At 41.1% G+C, this 19,656-nt stretch overlaps 1 protein-coding gene across 1 annotated transcript in view; it reads left to right on the plus strand.

The window, feature by feature from the left end:
* LRRC8C (leucine rich repeat containing 8 VRAC subunit C) overlaps nucleotides 1–19,656 on the plus strand; it is a 73,964-nt gene that overhangs the window by 37,532 nt on the left and 16,776 nt on the right. Inside the window, exon 2 of the mRNA XM_081145567.1 lies at nucleotides 272–413. Coding sequence (XP_081001693.1) covers nucleotides 276–413 — 138 coding nt within the window. The 5' untranslated portion in view covers nucleotides 272–275. The remainder of the gene's footprint in view (nucleotides 1–271; nucleotides 414–19,656) is intronic.

Below are 19,656 nucleotides of genomic sequence, written 5' to 3' on the forward strand. Positions count from 1 at the left end.
ACCCAGGAAATAACGGGCCCGGAGACTGTTCTGCCATGGTCTGTGTGATCCACCTGGGGCCAAAGGGAACCAGCTTATGGGACAATAGTAAAGGTATTTGCCTCTTTCCTGTGAGGCTCCTTATTTCATGAAAACACCAAGCTGCCGTGATCACTACTAGTCTAGCACAGGCCACTATTTCTGAATTGGTTGCAGCAGCGTTTCAGATGTTAACAGTGGAGTGTGCTGTGCGTGAGGACCTTCCACTCACCAGTAACCTCTCCTTTCTCAGAAACATGATTCCGGTGACAGAATTCCGGCAGTTCTCTGAGCAGCAGCCTGCCTTCCGGGTGCTGAAACCGTGGTGGGATGTGTTCACCGACTACCTTTCCGTGGCCATGCTGATGATCGGTGTGTTCGGATGTACTTTACAGGTAGGTGCCTGGACTCATGGCAGGTGGGAGCCACGGGACAGCCATTGGAACCTCTTGAAAGAGCTGACTGTGATTTTTACCCAAGTAGATATTAGTTGCTTCAATACTTGTGAATGGTGTTTATAATCATGGCAGGGAGCCTGAAGCACTGATTTACTGAACTTTCCAAATAAGGTAAATATGGTACTTGTAAGGTTTTACTGAGCCCAAACAGCAGTTGATTGGAGTCAAGTAGTAGTTGATGTCACTAACATTAAAGGAAGTCCCTTGTCTTTCAAAGTTGGCTTTATAGTAAAATATAGCATGTATATCCACAGCACCATTTTTATTGCCAAAGTGGAACTCTTTTCTTTACCTCATAAACTAACCCCTGATAAGATTTTTCAGAAGAACATTTTGATGAGATGCCATTATTAATTTTACCCATTGTTTAGTTCTCAATTAAAGTGTAGCCCAATCAAAATTTATTCTTTACAGATGCTCTGTACTCATATATTGGATCCAGATTATTTTTGCATACCTACTATGTGCTAGGCACTGTACTTTAGGGACATATATACCTATAAGCAGTTTATTGCTGGGGTAAAGTGAAATAAACCAGCAATCAGGAAGGTTGTGTTATACTATGTTAGATGCATCCATAAGCAATAAGGGAGTGCAGAGGAGGGGTGCTTGGTTTGGGAACAGGAGAAAAGGGGATGGTTGTATTAAAATTTGGAGAATCAGCCCAGCCGGGCGTGGCTCAGCAGTTGAGCGTCGACCTGGGATCCAGGCAGTCGGGGTTCGATTCCCGGTCAGGGCACATGCCCAGGTTATGGGCTCAATCCCCAGTCAGGGGTGTGCAGGAGGCAGCTGATCAATGACTCTCTCATCATTGATGTTTCTGTTAATCTCTCTCTCTCCTTTCCTCTCTCTGAAATCAATAAAGATATATTAAAAAAAAAAAAATTTGGAGAATCAGCTGAAGTTAGGGAGAGGGAGAGGGTGCCAGGAAGAGGAAAGAAAGTCCTAAGTTACAGATGTGAGGAAGAACAGGGCATCTTTGGGAAACTCGGCAGGACTGGCTCTCACTGGGTGCCATCAGTGTGAGAATTGAAGCCATGCCTATGAATGGAATCAGCCCGGGGGGACTGTGAGCGAGATGATGTTAGGAATAACATCAAAAAGTGACGGAAGGAGAAAGGGGTGCCTCTGAAGAAGATGAAGGGGCAGCTGTAAGCAGAGATGGAACCTGGAGAGGAGAGTCTCAGAAGTCAGAGACAGGTGTGGTTACTGATGGCTGGCAATACAACTAGCTCATGGACTACGGAGAGAAAAGTAGCAACTGGGTCATTAGAAATCTTGGTTTTGGTGGGTCCAAAAGTGAATGGAAGTTAAAGTAAAGGCTATGGGGTAGATACTCCATAATCCCTTCACCTTTTTCACCCAGAAGTGCAAATTGGTAGTTACAGAACAGTCACAGGGATGTCGATTACAGCATAGGGCATATAGTCAGTGAGACTGTAATAACTATGTATGGTGCCAGGTGGGGACTTGAAATAGCAGGGGAACACTTTGTAAAGTATATGATTGTCCAACACCCATGCTGTACACCTGAAACTAATACAAAACAATACTGAATGTGAACTGTCATTGAAAAAAGGCTGTGGGGTAGATGTGACTTTCAGGTAAAACAGCTGAGAGGAAGAGGAGCTTGGAAGAGAGAAAAATAACCAGAAGTGGTGCCGAGTAATAATAAAGGCCTTTTAAAGTAGGTTTTAATACTAGTTAACATGTAGTGCTTCCTCTGTGTCAGGCGTGATTCTGAACATGTTACATGTATTTTAACTCATTTCAGCCTCAAGGCAGCCCTAAGACTGAGGTACTGTTATCCCCATTCACAGACAAGACAACTGAGACACAGAGAGTTTAGAGCAACCTCCCAAAGTAGATGGCAAAGCTCTTATTCAAACCTAGGCAGCTTGGCCTCAAATTCTCTGTTAATCCCTAACACCATGCTGCCTTTTATTTGTTAGCTGAAAAAATTTGCCCTTCCCCCTTTCTTAAAAAACTACAACAATGCAATGAAAAACTAGAGTTTGAAAGAGATAAGACATAAATTCATCCATAAATAAAACAAATAATTGTAGAAGAACCTACTATGTGCCAGGCACTGTTCTAGGAGCCATGAATGATCAATACAGGAGGGGGGTGGAAAGACAAATGTACTCACCTTATGGAGCTTAAATTCCCTGGGAAAAACCAGCAGCAGAAGGAAAATCAATTAGTAAATTATATATGTTAGAAGGTAGTAAAGGCAACGGAAAAGAAAAGAAAACATACGAGGATGGTGGGAGGTCCCAGCAGCTGAGATTAGGAGTGGAGTTGCAATTCTCAAATAGGGTGGCCTGAGAAGGCCTCGTCGGGAAGGTGGCTTTGACCAAGGAATTGAAGGAGGTGCAGAAGCAGGCCATGCAGATGCGGGGAGGCGCCTTCCAGGCAGAGGGAACGGAGGAGACTTTGACATTTAACTTTCTCAACTTTCTAACCCTGTCTCTCCGCAGACCTGATAAAGGTAGAATGTTACAGCGTTGCTAGGCAACACTGCTTATGATGTAAATGACTGCTGATTGGTCAGCTGCATCTGGGCTGGTAGGAAGCCACGCCATAGGATTCCAGGATTGTGGTGACACTTGTAACTAGGCATGTTCTTTGACACATGGGAGAGGTATCTGTTGGGTTACAGGAGATATGGGCTCCTTTGGAACATAAGGCTTTTAAGCCGGGATAAATCCCGAGTCTGCCTACAGTGGATCTCTTTTCCTTGCACCTGAGATGATTGGGGAGGAGAGGCTCCGGGAGAGCCTAGCTCCTGGGCAGCAGTGTGGACCACTACACAGTTGTGAAGATCCCCCAAAGGGGAAGGCCTGATGCTGCCTTGCTGGCAAGCTGTGACCCCATCCTGTATCTTTCTAAGTAATTCTGGTGCCAAGTGAGGTTTGTGATAATTTTGTAACGCTGAACGTGGAAGTGAACCCAGAAAGATCCCTGGTGGTGATGTTACAGGCCTGAAGCAGGGGCATCCCTGGCTTGTTGAAGGAACAGCCTGGAGGCCAGTGTGCTGGAGAGGAGAGGGCGAGTGGAGGGAAGGAGAATGAAGCCCGAGAGGTGCCGGAGGAGGTAGAGCCTTCTGGCCACTACAGTGGTTTTGGCTGTGCTCTGAGTGAGATGGGACATGTTTGGAGGATTTTGAGCAGAGAGTAGTCAGTTTGTGATTAGGTTTGAACAAGACCACTAGCTGCTGAGAGTACAGCGCGGGGGCAAGGACAGAAGCGGGGAATTTTTTAGAAGGCTACTATAATAATCCAGGCAAGCCATGAATTAGATGGCTTAGACCAGGATTAAAGTGGTGGTTCTGGATATATTTTACAGGAAAATCACTAAGATTTGTTTAATTGAATGTGAGGTGTGAGAGAGAGAAATAAAAAATGACTTGACAGTGTTAGGTCTGAGCAACTGGAAAAAGTTTCTGAGCATGTTAAGTTTGAGATGTGTGCAGGATACCCAAGTAGAGATGTTAAGCAGTTGGATACAAGACCCAGGAGAACAGAGAAGGGAAGAATGGTCGTCTCAGGAGGAAGGAGGTGATGGACCCGGGGGAAGGAGTACCCTTGATTTGGCGGAGGGAGCATCTCCCACCAGTATGAGAATGGTGGCTATAGAAGCATTTTATTGGGGCGGAGGGAGGAGAGAGGCACAGAGAGACAGGAGCGTATGCCTCGTGGCTGCTGTGAAGTAGCAAGTGACACGTGCTGAGAGATTGTGAGGGTAAGGAAGGCAGGACATGGTGACAAGGAAGGTAGCGGAGGAGAGTAAAAGGCAACGATTTGGAATGGCCAGTTTGGGAGATAGCAGGAAGGCCCCACATCAGCCTGCCTTTGTTACCTAGCCCGCCGTAAGCATGAGAGTCCTTTCTCTGTGCACATATTCCAGGGCAGGAGGAAATGCAGGAAAGAGATGTGCCCGCAGTGAGTGCAGGAAGGGACTCAGGCACAACTTCAGCATCTTTTTTTGTACCACGGCCAGGATCACCTTCCCGGGGCACAGCTGCCGTCGTGGGTCTCTGCAGCACAGAAGCTCTTTACTCTCTCTCCGCTTAGCATCCGCCCAGCACCACCAGCACCACCTCCCACGTCCATTGCCCACTCCTCAGATACATGACCTAACGTGGCCCCTTCACACACAGGCCTATTTCAGCCTTCCAGCCTTTATAAAGAAAATGGATGCCCATTGACTGGGTACAGGAAGTGTAGTCTGAGGTGTCCAGGTTCTGAGAAGAGAGAGACACCCCACAGAAATATTGCATCAGAATAAAAAGCCTACCAGGCTCAGAAAATTTATGGAGTGGGCCATTGTATTCAACAAACATCTCTGAGCACCAGCCATACGGCAGGCACTGTGTGGGGCTCTAGACACTGAAAGGGAAACAGTACAGCTCCTGCCGTCAGGTTGCTCATAGTCTAAAGAGCATAGAAATACATAAGCAATGTATTTTCTGATTTACAGTTTAGATTATTTAAAAGATTATTCACCAGCCATTAAAAAGGAAAACTTTCAACTAACTATAGTAAACATTAAGGAAACAGGAAGTAAAATATAACATAAATAACTAAAGAAAGTAAAACCACCCAGTATCCATATAACAAATTAATGTTCCCTAGGAAGATTTAGGTTCTTATTTTAGCCCTACTATGATAATCCTCTGAATTTTACTTATTGATTGATAACTTCATAAATAAAGGTTCTCTGTGAAACTCAAATTTCTTTCCCATTTCAAGGGTGATATTACAATGCTTATTATATGTTTTCATGACTTGATTTTCCCTTTGTAAAATGAAAATGCAGTAATTCATGTTATTTACAAAACAAGTTAACTCAAGGTTCGAAAACAGGACAAACCAAAACCTAAGGTAGGGTGAGAAGAGCCCATATTGGTGATAAAATGGTAAGCCAGTAGCTTTTTGACTGTTTCCTAAATGACTTCTTCCAATGGCAAATAATTGTTGATTATCTGTTTACTCCTGAAAGACTGTGTTCATAAAGGTTTAATACTACGCAGCTTTGAAAATACTGGGGGAAAGGGGAAGCTATTATTTGCCAATAGTGTTGATTCTTTCTTGCCCTGATGTAAAAGAATTAGAATCAATGCTCTTGTCTCACTCATCTGACAAATATTTGTTCATTTCTGAGCAAGTAGCTATTTTCAAGGCTGCCATGGAAGAGCACTGCTTAAATTACATCTGCCCACATAAGAAACAAATAAACTCCTTGTAAAGTAGGAGAGTGTACATAGTATCCTGTTCCTGTACAGTCATACACCCTTAAGGGCCAATAGTGTAAACACCCAACTCTGCATTATAAACAACACTATTCAAAAACTCAACACACTCAATAAAATAGACCAAATCGTGAAAGGTCAATATGTGGCTTCCTGAAAAAATAAGATTGCTTTAAATCTCTGCTCAGTGACTCCAGGTTATCTTATTATGACCAAATCCAAAACAGCCCACAGGCAGGCCATTACCAAATATAGAGTGAGCAGTTAGAAACCAGAAACAGGAACTGGAAGATACAAGCCCCTGGAAGCCCTAGGGGACTGCTCTGTGACTCTGTGACTGTTTCACAGGAAAGACATTTCCTGCTTTCTGAATTGTATATGTGTGTGTGTGTGTGTGGGGGGGGGGGGTGATTTCAATGGCTTGAAACCACCTACATAATATCCTTGCAGACTTAACCCAATCGCCAGGAGCAAAATGGCCAGCAGGGTCATACTATAAAAGAGTTTGGGACATCTGAGCTTGTTGGTCGGAGTTGATCCCCACTTTGATTTTTGGTACATACTGAAGTTAACTTCTGCTTCTCTGATTTAGAGCCATTAGTGCCAACTCCATGGCCAGTGGCCTTCAGGAGAAAATGCTCACAAACAGTTCACTGGGAAGTGTAGTTGGTAAATTATAGAGACCCCAGAGTGATTTCAGAGACGTTTACTTTGATAATGTGCCCTGAATTCTTGCTTCTATCTCCCTTCATCATCCTCTGTCCCATACTGTCTGGATTTCTAATAGATCTTTCTCTTTTGCCAAATCTGAATTTAGAGATCAAAGCTCAGAAATTCTTACTTAGATTAACCTGTTGTTTAAGGTGAAACTCAGAATACTGATGAAATAGCTGATAGGCATTGGTAAGCTTATAATGAAGACCTCATCTGTTTTATAGTACCTGTGTACCCACATGTCACCCACCATTTTACTTGGGTCTTTGGTGAATTTGAAACAAAAGTCATTTGATGGTGAAAGTAATTTTAAAGAATGGCCTTTCTCACATCTGTAGGGATAGTGGCAGATGTTTTAAATGAAAAACTATTTCAAAATCCCTGTTACATCTAGTACCAAAAATATGCCTTAGTTAGGACTTCCTTGTTATGGTGGTTTATTCAAACGGATACTTTTGATCTTCCCTTGAACTTTACCTCTTGTCATTTATCACTCTGACAATTTAATGTGCAGTGAATTCCTGGCCACAAGAATAATATATGAGTGCCTTTCACCTCACCCTCTTGGGCTTAACACAGAGCATGAATCTAAATGCCTTTCTTAGATCATCTCATGCCACCCAATGCCAGTCAGTGAAAATGAGGAGCATTTCCTTTTATCTCTCTGGTATGGGTGGTTATGATCATGTTGCCTGTTGACTGCTTAATAGTACATCTTCTCCCTCAACAAAACACTGACAGAGTACTGGGTTTTTTCTGTAAGAAGCAAATGAGATTTAGACCAAAAACTGTCTAAAGGACTCTATTAAGTAAATTTGCTATGATATGGAGGAGATGATCTTGTATTTCTAATCAGGGCCCTGGACTTTGAGGTCTTCCCCAACCACCTAATCCTTTCAGGCAAACAGATCCACTCTTCCCCTTCTGCCCTCGCTTGGTTCCTCTCCAATTCTGCTTTCTCATTTCACTGAGAACACTGAGAAACCTGGCTCCTCTCAGCCACCACACAAAGGGCCCTGTGGTAAGGATTAGGCTAACATACACAGAACTTCATAGAAAACTTTTTAAATGTCTAGTAAATGACATGTAACACAGTTTGAAAAAAAATGGAAAGATACTTGATATTACAAAGATATCCAATCCCCACAAATTATATTGTGAATTAAAAGCAATATTTATAAAATTCTAATTTGATTTTTTGAGAAACTTGATAAACTTAAATCAAAATTTATATGAAGAGTGCTCATTTATGGTTATGAAGGGGAATAGAATGGTATAAGAGGATGAGGGGAAGGAAGGGGGGGGGAGGGAAGAAAGAAGGAAAGAGAGAAAGAAGAGGAGAGGGTAGAAGGGAAGGAAGGGGCTTTACAGGAACTGGTATTACACTGTGCACTGAGTAACATAGATAATTCAACCTTCCACCCTTGAGGTCCCCCTCTCTCCACCACACACACGCACACACGTCACCCTGACTATATAAACTAATTCAAATTTAGTTTATAGACTCTGAGTCATCTGCTCCATCTAAATCCCATCCCCTTTCTTCAACTGTAAGCTTCTGAATCTCTGCAAATACCTCTTTTGTATTTCATAAGCAGGAAATTGAACTCTAAATTTCCTAAGTGTGGAAAATCATTGGCTGTAAGATGTCTCATCCTTTTGTTTCAAAACCAAAAATCTGTTGGAATTATCTTTAATTGATGTAAATTCTATAAGACCAAGCCTTATCAGTAGGGTTTACTTCTGTATCCCCAGAACCAAGAAAAGTAGTAGGCACATGTGAGTGGTCATCAGAACTCGTTCTGTGGGATGGAGTGAATGAGTGAGAAGTGTAGATGAGACATTTTTGCCATGTGCTAATGTACAGTGACCATCTAAGGGCCTTAGAAGGGGGCTAAAACCATTGAACATAGTACAGAGATACTATGTTCATTTTTTTAGTATTTTACACCATAACTTAAGAGGTTGTGAGCAGTAGAAGAGAAAGACCAAAGACCCTTATGTGAGGCCTGGGTGAAGGTATTCTTAGCCTAAAGTTGAGCAGATTGAAGGGAACATGAGAACAGACAGCAGATACCTGAGGGACTGTTATTGGAGATGCCCTTTCAGAGACTGGCCATCCTGGTGGAGAGGAGGCTACAAGGAGAATCCATGTGTCATTAGAACCATTTTCATTTGTTCTTTACATATAATAAATAGTTCTAGGCAGTGGAGTCAGGCTGTGATAAAAATGACAAGACCCTGCCAAAAAAAAAAAAAAAAAAAAACCACCCAAAAAACATTTAAAATACAATGTCAGATAAAAGTGCTTTGAGAAAAATAAAGCAGTGTAAGGAGAGAGAGTGACAGAGGCCCTAATTTAAATAGGGTGGTCAAGGAAATTCTCTCTGAAAAGGTGGCATTTGAGCAGAACTAAAGGAACTGAGAGGGGGGGGGGGGTCTGTGGGTACCCGGAGGAATAGCGTTCCAGGCAAAGGACATAGAAGAAGCCAATGTGGCAGGTACAGAAGGAGCATGTGGGAGAGTGGCCCCTTTCGGCGTTTCTTGCTCGGATCCACTCTGTAAGGCGTGACATCATCATTGCCCTAAACTGAACATCACCACTAGTGTCTCAGAGCACTTGTGCTTCCACAAATATCAAGTGTCTTAGATTTAAGCTCCCAGCTTTAAATCTGACTTAGAGTTAGGACAAAGGATTTAATCCTACAGTGTTTGGAGCCTGGGACCTGTGAACTGCCAAAGCAATTAGCATTACCTCTTGGTTGACACTTAATTGGCCACAGTGTGGCAGAAAATGTTAAGAGCGTATATCATTGTGGCTACAGGACTTCAAGCTGCCAGGATTTGTGTCTGGTTCACCTTTATTCGCCTGCTTGTCTTAGACCGAACATGCACCCAAGAAATGTGTTGAGTGAATGCATTAATGTGGTTCAGTATCTCTGAGAATTCATTGTCTTAATAAAAATAATTATACTGCCCTGGCTGGGTGGCTCATTTGGTTGGAGCATTGTCCTGTACACCAAAAAGTTTGCAGGTTCAATCCTCGGTCTGGGTGTGTAAGGGAGGCAACCAATAAATGTTTCTCTCCCTTCCTCTCTCTCTCAAATCAATAAAACATACCCTCAGGTGAGGATTAATAATAATAATTATACAAATGCAGTTTAAAACTGCATTATAAACTGATAGAGGAAAGCTGTGTGTGGAGTAATTAATGAGAGGGTAATAAAAATCAGATTTCTCGAAAAAAGTATAAGAAGTAGCCAGTAGCAAAAGGATTTTTCTTTAATATTATCAAAGATTAACCGTGGCCTTCTGCAGATCATCATCCTTAGACTAATTAGCATAAATCCAGTGCCAAAGAAATGAGACAGGGCCTTATGTTTGTGCAGTAAACTTGGGGAAAAAAGCCCTTTGAGCATGTACTGTAATAGTATCAATAAGATAAATCCTGATTCCTATGTGGCTGTGTGCCCTCATATGTTGGAAAGCTATAGCTAATATTTGTGTAGAAAAAGAAATCATGCTCTTATAAAGCAAAGAAACTTAAGAGGCTACAGAAATTGAGGCACCTCATAGACCAAGTCACAGAGTTTTCTCAGTGAGACCCATGGAGTATACAGGGTGGGGACAAAAGTAGGTTTACAGTTGTTCATATTGGCAGATAATACAATAATTAATAAATAATGCAAGAATAAACTCTGTGTTTCTCGTACTCACAACTGTAAACCTACTCTTGCCCCACCCTATATTTTACAAAACTGAGATTTTGTTATATTTTGGCCATATGTGGTGGTTTTATAATAAAATTTTGGCTCACTGCCATGGTGAAGAACAGGTTTTCCTTACCCGATGACTGCCCTTCCATACGGGTGTTGTGTGAAGTACATTGCCAGCATCCTAGAGTAAACCACATTATGAGTGATGAAGTTCTATAGCAGTATTAGTATTTGTATTCTGCATTGGACTTTATGAGCTGCCCTGAGAGTCTAAAAACCTCCATGTTGTTTTGTGGGAAAATGGTTCCTTTATTCTAACCAACCAATTTTCAAGTAAACTTTTAAGGACTTGCTTATGTTTATTAACTATTTAATGTACTTTAGTCTTTTAGGGATTTTTAAAAATTCATTTAAATTTAGTGATTCTTGAGTAATGTTGATATTTTTATGACACTGGTTTATTCTAATTCATGAAGGTTATAGTCCTGTGCTAGTTAAATTTCTTTAAAACTATAGCCCAGCCGGGCGTGGTTCAGTGGTTGAGCATCAATTTAGGATCCAGAAGATTGCAGTTTGATTCCTGGTCAGGGCACATGCCCGGGTTGGGGGCTCAATCCCCAGTCGGGGGTGTGCAGGAGGCAGCCGATCAATGATGATTCTGTCATCATTGATGTTTCTATCTCTCTCTCTCCCTCTCCCTTCCTCTCTCTCAAATCAATAAAGATATATTTTATTTATACACACACACACACACACACACACATACATATAGACATAACACAATTTCAAAATTGGAACAGAATTTAGAAGTGATTATAAGTTCCCATTTAATGTAAAAAATCTCTTTTATAACATTCTTGACAGATTACTATCTAGCTTATATCTGGGTTTGCATATATCTGGGTTTGCATATATCTGGGTTAGGGAGACATGTTCTGTTTAACTGCAAATAAATTAGTGCTTATTTATCAAGTTTAACTAGGTTCCCAGCACTGTGTTAGGTAATATGGAGAATGTAAAATAATTTAAGATTTCATCTGTGCTCCAAAAGAGCTCAAGAAGTAGTTGGAAGGGCAAAAATGACACATTCATTTATTCATTCATTGAACCAATTTATTCTGTATGCTGTGTTCTAGGCCCTATGCTGAGTTCTGACAACACAAAACTTGCTGTTGACCCCAAAGATGTTTAAACTGTTGCAAAGATAGACATTCATACACATCCTTCTAAAACATAACTGCTACAGTGTGTGTGTGTATTTGTGTGTGTGTTCATATTGTAATGACGAAATATCGCAGTGGCTGTGAAGAAAGAAGAACAATTAAGTCTACCTGGGGAATTCAAGTTTCTCGATATTGTATATAAGGTGGTTTCAATTATATTCCTGGGGGGAAAAAGTGTATGGTGTTTTACAAAGACTAAGACTTCTGAGGCAAAGTAAAGTTTAATAAATATCCACTTGGAAGTTTTTAGCAAATAAAGATGTTCAGCTTCTTTGATGTAATAGCACTTCCTCTTTCTAAGACTAAAGGAATAAAGGCTTTTGAATGCACATAATGACCTTTCATCATGTAGCAAATTCAAGACATTATCTTTACTAAGAAGAAAACTAGGCTGACTGGCAATGTTAGGGTCAACTATTTTATAAATTCACTTGATGTCTCCCTACTTAGTCCTTCAGAGCTGCTGAGATTCTTTGCATTGATACCTAAAGCTAAGGGTATGTAACCTTAAGTTCAAATATGTTAGCTTATATTTTGGGATGTTGATATTGACTTTTAAAATGTAGGTGTTAGATACTGGATTCAGAAAATACATAATGCATGATAAGAAGACATTGTAGAAATACTCCCTCCGGGTTACTTTGTGCATAGTTGTATTGATTAGAGACTTAATTTTCTAGTTTTAGAAATTCTGCATTGTCAGCCACAAATCATTTGTCTAACAAACATGCCATCAACTACATCATCATTTTACCTTGTAAGAGACCTCATATGCTCACTGGAAATACAAAACCTGGGTTGACTTTTATAATTTCAGCTAGGTCAAATAAATTTAAAGAGAAAAGCTAAATCTTTCTCCAAAACTTCAAAGAGAAAACATGGACTCTCTCATATGATTTTAGGTATAACATGTGAATTTCTCCTGAGCCTCAATTTTGTTAAATGAGCAGGATAGGCATTGTTTTCATTTCACAGATTTATTGTGAAAAATATGACAAAGTATTATTTTTAGTCTCTAACTATATAGACTTGAAATGCCTTGTCTTCATTTGGGGCATTTCCAATATAGTCATAAGTGTGGTTAGTTGCATCTCTGGCAAACAGATTGAGAGAAGTCTAAGATCAAGGACCAAATGCCCCAATTCTTAGGAGATTAAAGATGGTGGTGGACTGAGTGGAAGCTACACTGACACTCTCCTGGGACCACACTGGAATTACAACTAAAATATAGAAAAACCATCCTGAATAGTCAACTGCAACTGAAGACTATCTGGAGAGCACACTGATAACCAAGGACCTAAAGTGGAGACCGCATAGAGACTGGCAGGAAGGGCGGAGGTGCGCGAGGGCTGGCTGGGCTCCCACAGGCAGCAGCTGAAGATCCAGAGGGAGATCTCAGTTGTGGGGGATTCCCACTGAAGACTCCAGGGCCTAAACCCCAGGCTGGGCTTCCCAGCCAAGAGCACCAGAACTGAAAAAGGTGCCCACGTAACATCTGGCTGTGAAAAGTAGCAGGGTTTCTGTCCACCAGGAAAAGATGGCTGGAAATGCAAGCACCCTGTTAAAGAGCCAATGCACAAAGTTTCATGTGTAGCCAGCCACTCACCTTGGGCTCCAGCAGAGGGCAGACAGACTGGACTGGAGCTGTGTGAGGAGAATCTAGAGTTATAGGCTCTGGAGGTAGAGCTCAGAAGGCACCTGTCTGGATTCCTGTGCTGGGTCATTCCCTCATACCGCAGAGGATATCTTTCTCAGGCAGACATTTATCTTCCAAGCAGCTTTTGCCTGGGGAGAAGCAATTGCCTCACCCTGCTGGAAAACCTGCTCACCCTACCTTGTGGGATTTCCACAGACTGAGGCTCCTTAAGAGAATCAGATTAATCAGCCTGCAGGCAAAGGTGGACCTCAGAGTGCTTTCAGTCTTTGCCTGCTCTGCTTCTGGACCTGGGCCTTGGAAAAGTAGACTTTGGTGTTCATCAGGTCCTGTCCAAACACACCCAACTCCAGCAGAGGGACCTCAAGCCAAGGGTTGTTGATAGCTCCAAACAGGGTACTCAGGGCCAGTCAGAAACTGCATCTGACATTGGCCTACACCAGAGACCCTCCAAAAAAACTGAGAGTCCTAGCAGATCTACCTAATACATGGAAACAAACTCAAACAGGCAGTCAGAATGGGGAGACAAAAAAAAAACAAGCCCCAAATGAAAAAACGAGAAGTCTCTAGAAAAAAAGCTAAATGAAATGGAGATAAGCAATCTATCAGATATAGAATTCAGAATACCGATTGTAAGGATGCTCAACAGCATGCAAAAAGATACGGAAACTTTGAAAAATGACCAGTCAGAAATGAAGAATGATATAGCAGAAATAAAGAATACATTGGAAGGAATAAACAGCAGATTAGAGGAAGCTGAGGATCGGATCAGGGAATTAGAAGACAGGGTAGAAAAATCAATCAGAGATACAAAAAGGAAAAACAATTAAAAAACAGGATAGTTTAAGGGAGCTTTGGGACGAGACATAACAATATTCGTATCATATGAGTGCCAGAAGAGGTCAAAAGTAAGCAAAGGTTAGAGAACCTGTTTGAAGAAATGATGGCAGAAAACTTCCCTAACCTGGTGCAGGAAAAACTCACACAAATTCATGAGGCACAGAGAGTCCCAAGCAAGAAGAATCCAAAGAGGCCCACGCCCAGACACATCATAATTAAAATGCTAGGAATTCAAGACAAAGAATCTTAAAGGCAGCTAGAGAAAAGCAATATGTTACCTACAAAGGAGCTCCCATAAGGCTGTCAGTTGATTTCTCATCAGAAACTCTACAGGCCAGAAGGGAATGGCATGAAGAATTCAAGGTAATGCAAAACAGGGATCTGAAACCAAGACTTCTCTATCCAGCAAGACTATCATTCAAAATAGATGGTGAAATAAAGAGCTTCCCAGACAAAAAAGGCTAAAGGAGTTTATCACCACCAAACCAGCATTGCAGGAAATGTTAAAGGGACTACTGTAATTAGAAGTAGAAATAGAGAGAGAGAAACATAGGCATAAAGAATTAAAATGGTAATAAGTATCAATGATAACCTTAGATGTAAATGGATTAAATGCTCCAATAAATGGACATAGGATGGCTGAATGGATAAGAAAACATGACCCATATATATGCTGTCTATAAGAAACCTACCTCAGAACAAAAGACTCACACAGGATGAGAGTGAAGGGGTGGGAAAAAATTTTCCATGGAAATGGAAAAAAAAACTGGGTTAGCAATACTCATATTGGATAAAATAGAGTTCAAAAAGACGACCATATGAGAGACAAAGGTCACTACATAATACTAAAGGGATTGATCCAACAAGCATCTTCTTGGACCACAGTGGCATAAAATTAGAAATCAACTACAATAAAAACACTAAAAAACAAACACATGGAGGCTAAGGAGCATGTTTTTAAACAATGAATGGATTACCAAAGAGATCAAGAAAGAAATAAAAAACTTCCTGGAAACATGAACACACAACTCCTCCAAATCTATGGGACACAATGAAAGTAGTTCCTTAGAGGGAAGTTCATAGCACTACAGGCCTACCTTAAAAAACAAGAAAAACTTCTAATAGAATCTCTAACCCTACAACTTAAAGACTTAGAAAGAGAACAAGAAAAGCCCAGAGTATGTAGAAGGAAATAATAAAGATCAGAGCAGAAATAAATAACATGGAGACTTAAAAAGCAATACAAAAGATCAGTGAAAACAAGAGCTGGTTCTTTGAAAAGATAAACCAGATTGATGGACCTTCAGCCACTGAACTCCAAACCGTAGCCCCTTATGAGCACCTTTGACGCACCGTCTCTACCAGCCCTCTTTCTCCTTGAAAGGAGGAGCGAAGAAGCGTGCTCAGTTCTAAGCAGAGATCATCTGCATGAGTCAGAAAAAAGGGAAAATCCATAACAAATTCACTTTATATGGCAAAAGACCTATTTGCCTGGAATGTGTGGAGCCTTTCTTATCCAAATTAATGGTATTTCTGGAGTCCAGATAGTTCAACGTCCCCAAAGTATGTGAGTGAAAAGCTAAATTGCCCTACCATCCAACACATCTAAATGAGTAAGAATCACCATGACGCTTCTCTTGCAAACCACCTATGATGTCACAGCAAGGCACAGCTCATTGTCTCTCATAAATGATGCCATCTGTTCCTTTACATGAATTGGACCACAGCCTGACAGTTGACATCATTCATTGTTGAGCACTACAGCAAATTTTTCTTTATTATGGTAAATTTCTAAAATAAATGATCATTTTTTAAAATATACATTTAGTTCCAGTTGTTTTTTGTTTATTTATTTGGATTCTTCTGGTGGTTAGAATTCTGTAACTTTGTGCTCTTTGACAGCGTGTGTGGATAGTCCAGGGGATACATGTTTCTCTCTGGACTCTCCCAACTTTTATCTTCCCAATCATGGGTCTGTCGGTGAACTGCAGGGTGTCCAGGGATTAGTCAGTTGAGTACAGAACTAAGAGTTCAGTTCCTGGGGATTGATTCAAACAGAGCTTTTCCTTCATTATTTCAAGAGCATAATTTCAAATACTTAAAAAAAATGATACTAGAAAATAAAATCCTATTTCAAAAGTTTCAAACAACTGAAACAGATTGTCTCTCTTATGAACCATAAACTGTATGTTCCTAATGTTTATAGTAGTTCTTGTACATCCACTGAGTTTTCTCACATGGTTTTGGCTTTGACATGAGTGCTTTGCACTTGAGTCTTAGATTGCCATGGGTCAGATAATTCACTCATTGACTTGGCTTGTGGAAAAATGCTAAGAAACAAAATGAAAACAGTTTTTGAAGCTCATTCACTACCTCATTTTTGATGATTTTTTTTCCCCTCTAAATGCTTTTGTGTCATGGAGCAGTTTTCCTCAAAAGAAGAAAGTAAATACAACTAAGATGCAGCTGAGATACAGGAAATGAAAGCATCCTTGATGGCTGGAAAGCCTCAGGCTCATCAAGGGTTAAACAAATTAACTTCGTAGTATGTACAGAGATCTGTACTGGTGGAGAATTCAATGTGTCCGTATTTACACTGATAGTAGAATTGCCTTTATGGGAATATAAAAATGTAAGCATGATTCTAATGTAGATTGAATGGTTTTTTTACTTAGGAATAAATGGGTAGTGCCTCCTTAATCTGGCACCCTTTGTGTGTCTTAAGTGAGTCAGCACTTGGCTCTGGCTTTAGGACTCACTAGGCTGACATCACTTGCCAATTTGGAGGATGTGTGAAATGAATTGTTTCATCTCAGAGGAAAGTAGCTAGAAGGCAAAGATTTCCAGATGTTCACTGACATCTGATTTTATAAATGTGTGTACTTGCTATTGTTGTGCTTTGTTTTCCTTTGGGGAGGGGGGCACAGTATTTATTTATTGTATACCTACTTTGTGCCAGGCAACGTCAAGAAGGATGGAGCCTACCTTTAAGAGCTTACTGGTACAATAGGTAAAATGATAGATAATTACACTGTGTTTTCTTAGGTGTTGTGATAGAGGAAGAATCAGGATGTAAAAAATTGGTCCCAGTTCTGTTTAACTATATATTCTTGTTATGTATAGTAATGACTCTGGAAATTATGGTCTTAGTTTTTCAGTGCTTAATTCTTCTACCAGACTAGTGGCATTTTATGTTCCTCAGGCATAGAAATTTCTGACACTGCTTAACAAGACGTGCTTCATGTCTGGTTTTAATCCTGTACAGATGAACCCTATAGCAAGTGTACTGTTGTTATACCTTACCACGGAGAGAATTCATAACTTAAAAAATTCAAGTTTTAATCATCTCATCCTTCTACTCCCTTGGATATTTTTCTGAGGACATCCACCCCATGCCTCAGAGCTGCACGGCTATGATTTTTTCCCCTCTCCTTTCTCTGCTGCTATTGGGGAAATAGGCAACCAATAAAAACAGCAGCCCTTGGATCTATTAATAAACACTTTCAAATTTGGCAATCTGCTTTAGACTGCTTTTTCTCTCTCTTTAGGATCTGGCTCTAAACTTTGTCCATAGACAGTGTGTTACTTCCTGCCCATCATATATGTTTTAAACATCATTAACAAGAAAGAGGCCTCGTGCACAGCAGGCAGGAAATGATGGTGCCACACCCTTGCAGTTATGCTTTTCCATCTCCCTGGGGACAGGGACCTGGTTTGTGCTGGAGACGGCGATGCAGTGTCCGTGGATGTGTTTTCATGCTCCAGTGGTGATTGCCCTTGAGTATCCACGGACTGAATTTGGAGAATAGCAAGACTCAGGAATAAGACATTTGCTGAAAATGAAAGCATGTAGATGTTCACTCCTCTGGAACCATCTTCTCTGCCTTTTCAATTCCTTTTCTTTCCCACCAAGATTTTTTTGGACTTAAAATATTTTCAGGGCCTGGTTGGCCTTGAAACAAAATTTGCCTTTTCAGAGTTGACTCTATACTGATAGAGGTGAATCTCGTGTTTCTTGAGGATAGATGCTTTATCTTCTGGCACCTAGTTTCTGCGAGAGCAAGATTAAGATTTTACGTTAACCGATAACTTAGGAAGATTAATTCTCTTCCCTTATATCTCCACCCCTTTTCCTAGAAGAAATGGGTCTACCTTAGAAAGGAAGATCAACAGTCCATCTTTTTTATCTTTTTCCTTGCTCTTCCCAAATATAGCTCTTTGTTGCTGTCTCTGGAACCCACAAGGTTCTGACCTTACACTTCCCCAGTGACCTGTCCAAGTAGCTTTGAGGCCCCAGTGAAGTTGCTCCTAATCCCTAAAGCCTTCCCTGCTCACTCCAAGCCAGAGCTCTTACTCTGTTTACCACACTGTTCACTTGATGTGTCTGTCGATAGCCTTGTTAGCACTCCTGTTTGACTTTTTATATGGCTATTTATGTTCCTCCAGCAAGATTGTGTGTGCTTTCAGAATAGCAAACATTGGTTTTGCTTCCTTGATTTTCCTGTAATGCTTAGCATACAGTAGATATTCAATAAGTTTTAGTTGATAAAGGGTAGTCTGTCCTTAGTATGGATGAACAAATCCTGGGGCGTAGGTCTTTGCAATCTGTTTTGCTAGGTCATTCTGAGGTCCCCAGAGATAACTTGTTTTGTTACCAGATTGGGGGCAAATCTGGATGATCCGCTTCAGGGTAGAACCCTCAGGAACCATCTGAATTTGAGTCTATGGAGTGGAGAGAGGGTAAAGGATAACATTCCCTTTATATTGACTGACAGGCCTTTCTGTGGTTCCAGTCTACCTGTTTTTATCAAACTTGCCCTAACAAATGAAAGCACTGTCTAAAGAACAGACCGCAATATAAAAAATATCCCTGGATCACGAGTTAACATAGTGGAATGACACCTGTGTTTTTTTTTATCATACTCAGCAAATTGTCTCACTTCTTTCAGTGATAATAGAGTCATAATTAATGATGTAAAGTCTACACTGGGGAAATTGTTGGGTTATCGTTCATAGAAAAAGATTAATGGGCTTCATTGTTGAGGTGGTAGGACAATCAGTACTGTCATATGCTGTTAGTGGGAGATGTGTAAAGACACTCAGCCTGTTTTGGAGGGGGCGCGGATTTGGCATTACAGATTCACCTTGTTTGGCAGTACCCAAGGAATGCTGATTTTTCATGTTAGTCCAGAGACCTATTTTTATGTTAAGACGCCCACACCCACACTTTCTGTTCTGGAAAAGATAGTGAAACAAGTGTTACACTTCAAAATACTCCCTCTGTTCAACGAATATAGCCATGATAGATAAAGTATAGAGAGATAACGAAAGTACATGCGTGGCCTCAAAAACAAGATACACGTTTCTGTCCAGTAAGAATGAAATACTGAGTGGGGCTTAGCAACTGCTGGGCTCTCATCCAAAAGTAGGCAGTAGCAGCCAGGAGCTTAGCTCCTGCCAGTAAAGGGAACTAAAAATGCCCCGGGCGAGATAAGAGACTGGAGCCTGTTCACTGAAGCCAAAGGCCCCCATTTCCAAAAGGAAGCTGAAAAGAATGGCGATTGACTGGATGCTGGATCTGGTGCCTTAGAGGAAACTGTGCATCTGGGATGCCTCCCAGCCAGGAACTGAGTCAGCCTGCCACTGCCTCCCTGAGTGGGTTCGTGAGATCCTGACATTATAGTGGAGCATCAGAATACCACGATAAGACCTAAGGGTGGATTCGGGGGCGGGGGGTTGGGTGCAGGAAACCACAAAAGAGCGTATGAGAGGTGGTGGA

The sequence above is a fragment of the Miniopterus schreibersii genome (assembly GCF_964146895.1).
Source record: "Miniopterus schreibersii genome assembly, chromosome: 8".
Lineage (NCBI taxonomy): Eukaryota > Metazoa > Chordata > Mammalia > Chiroptera > Miniopteridae > Miniopterus > Miniopterus schreibersii.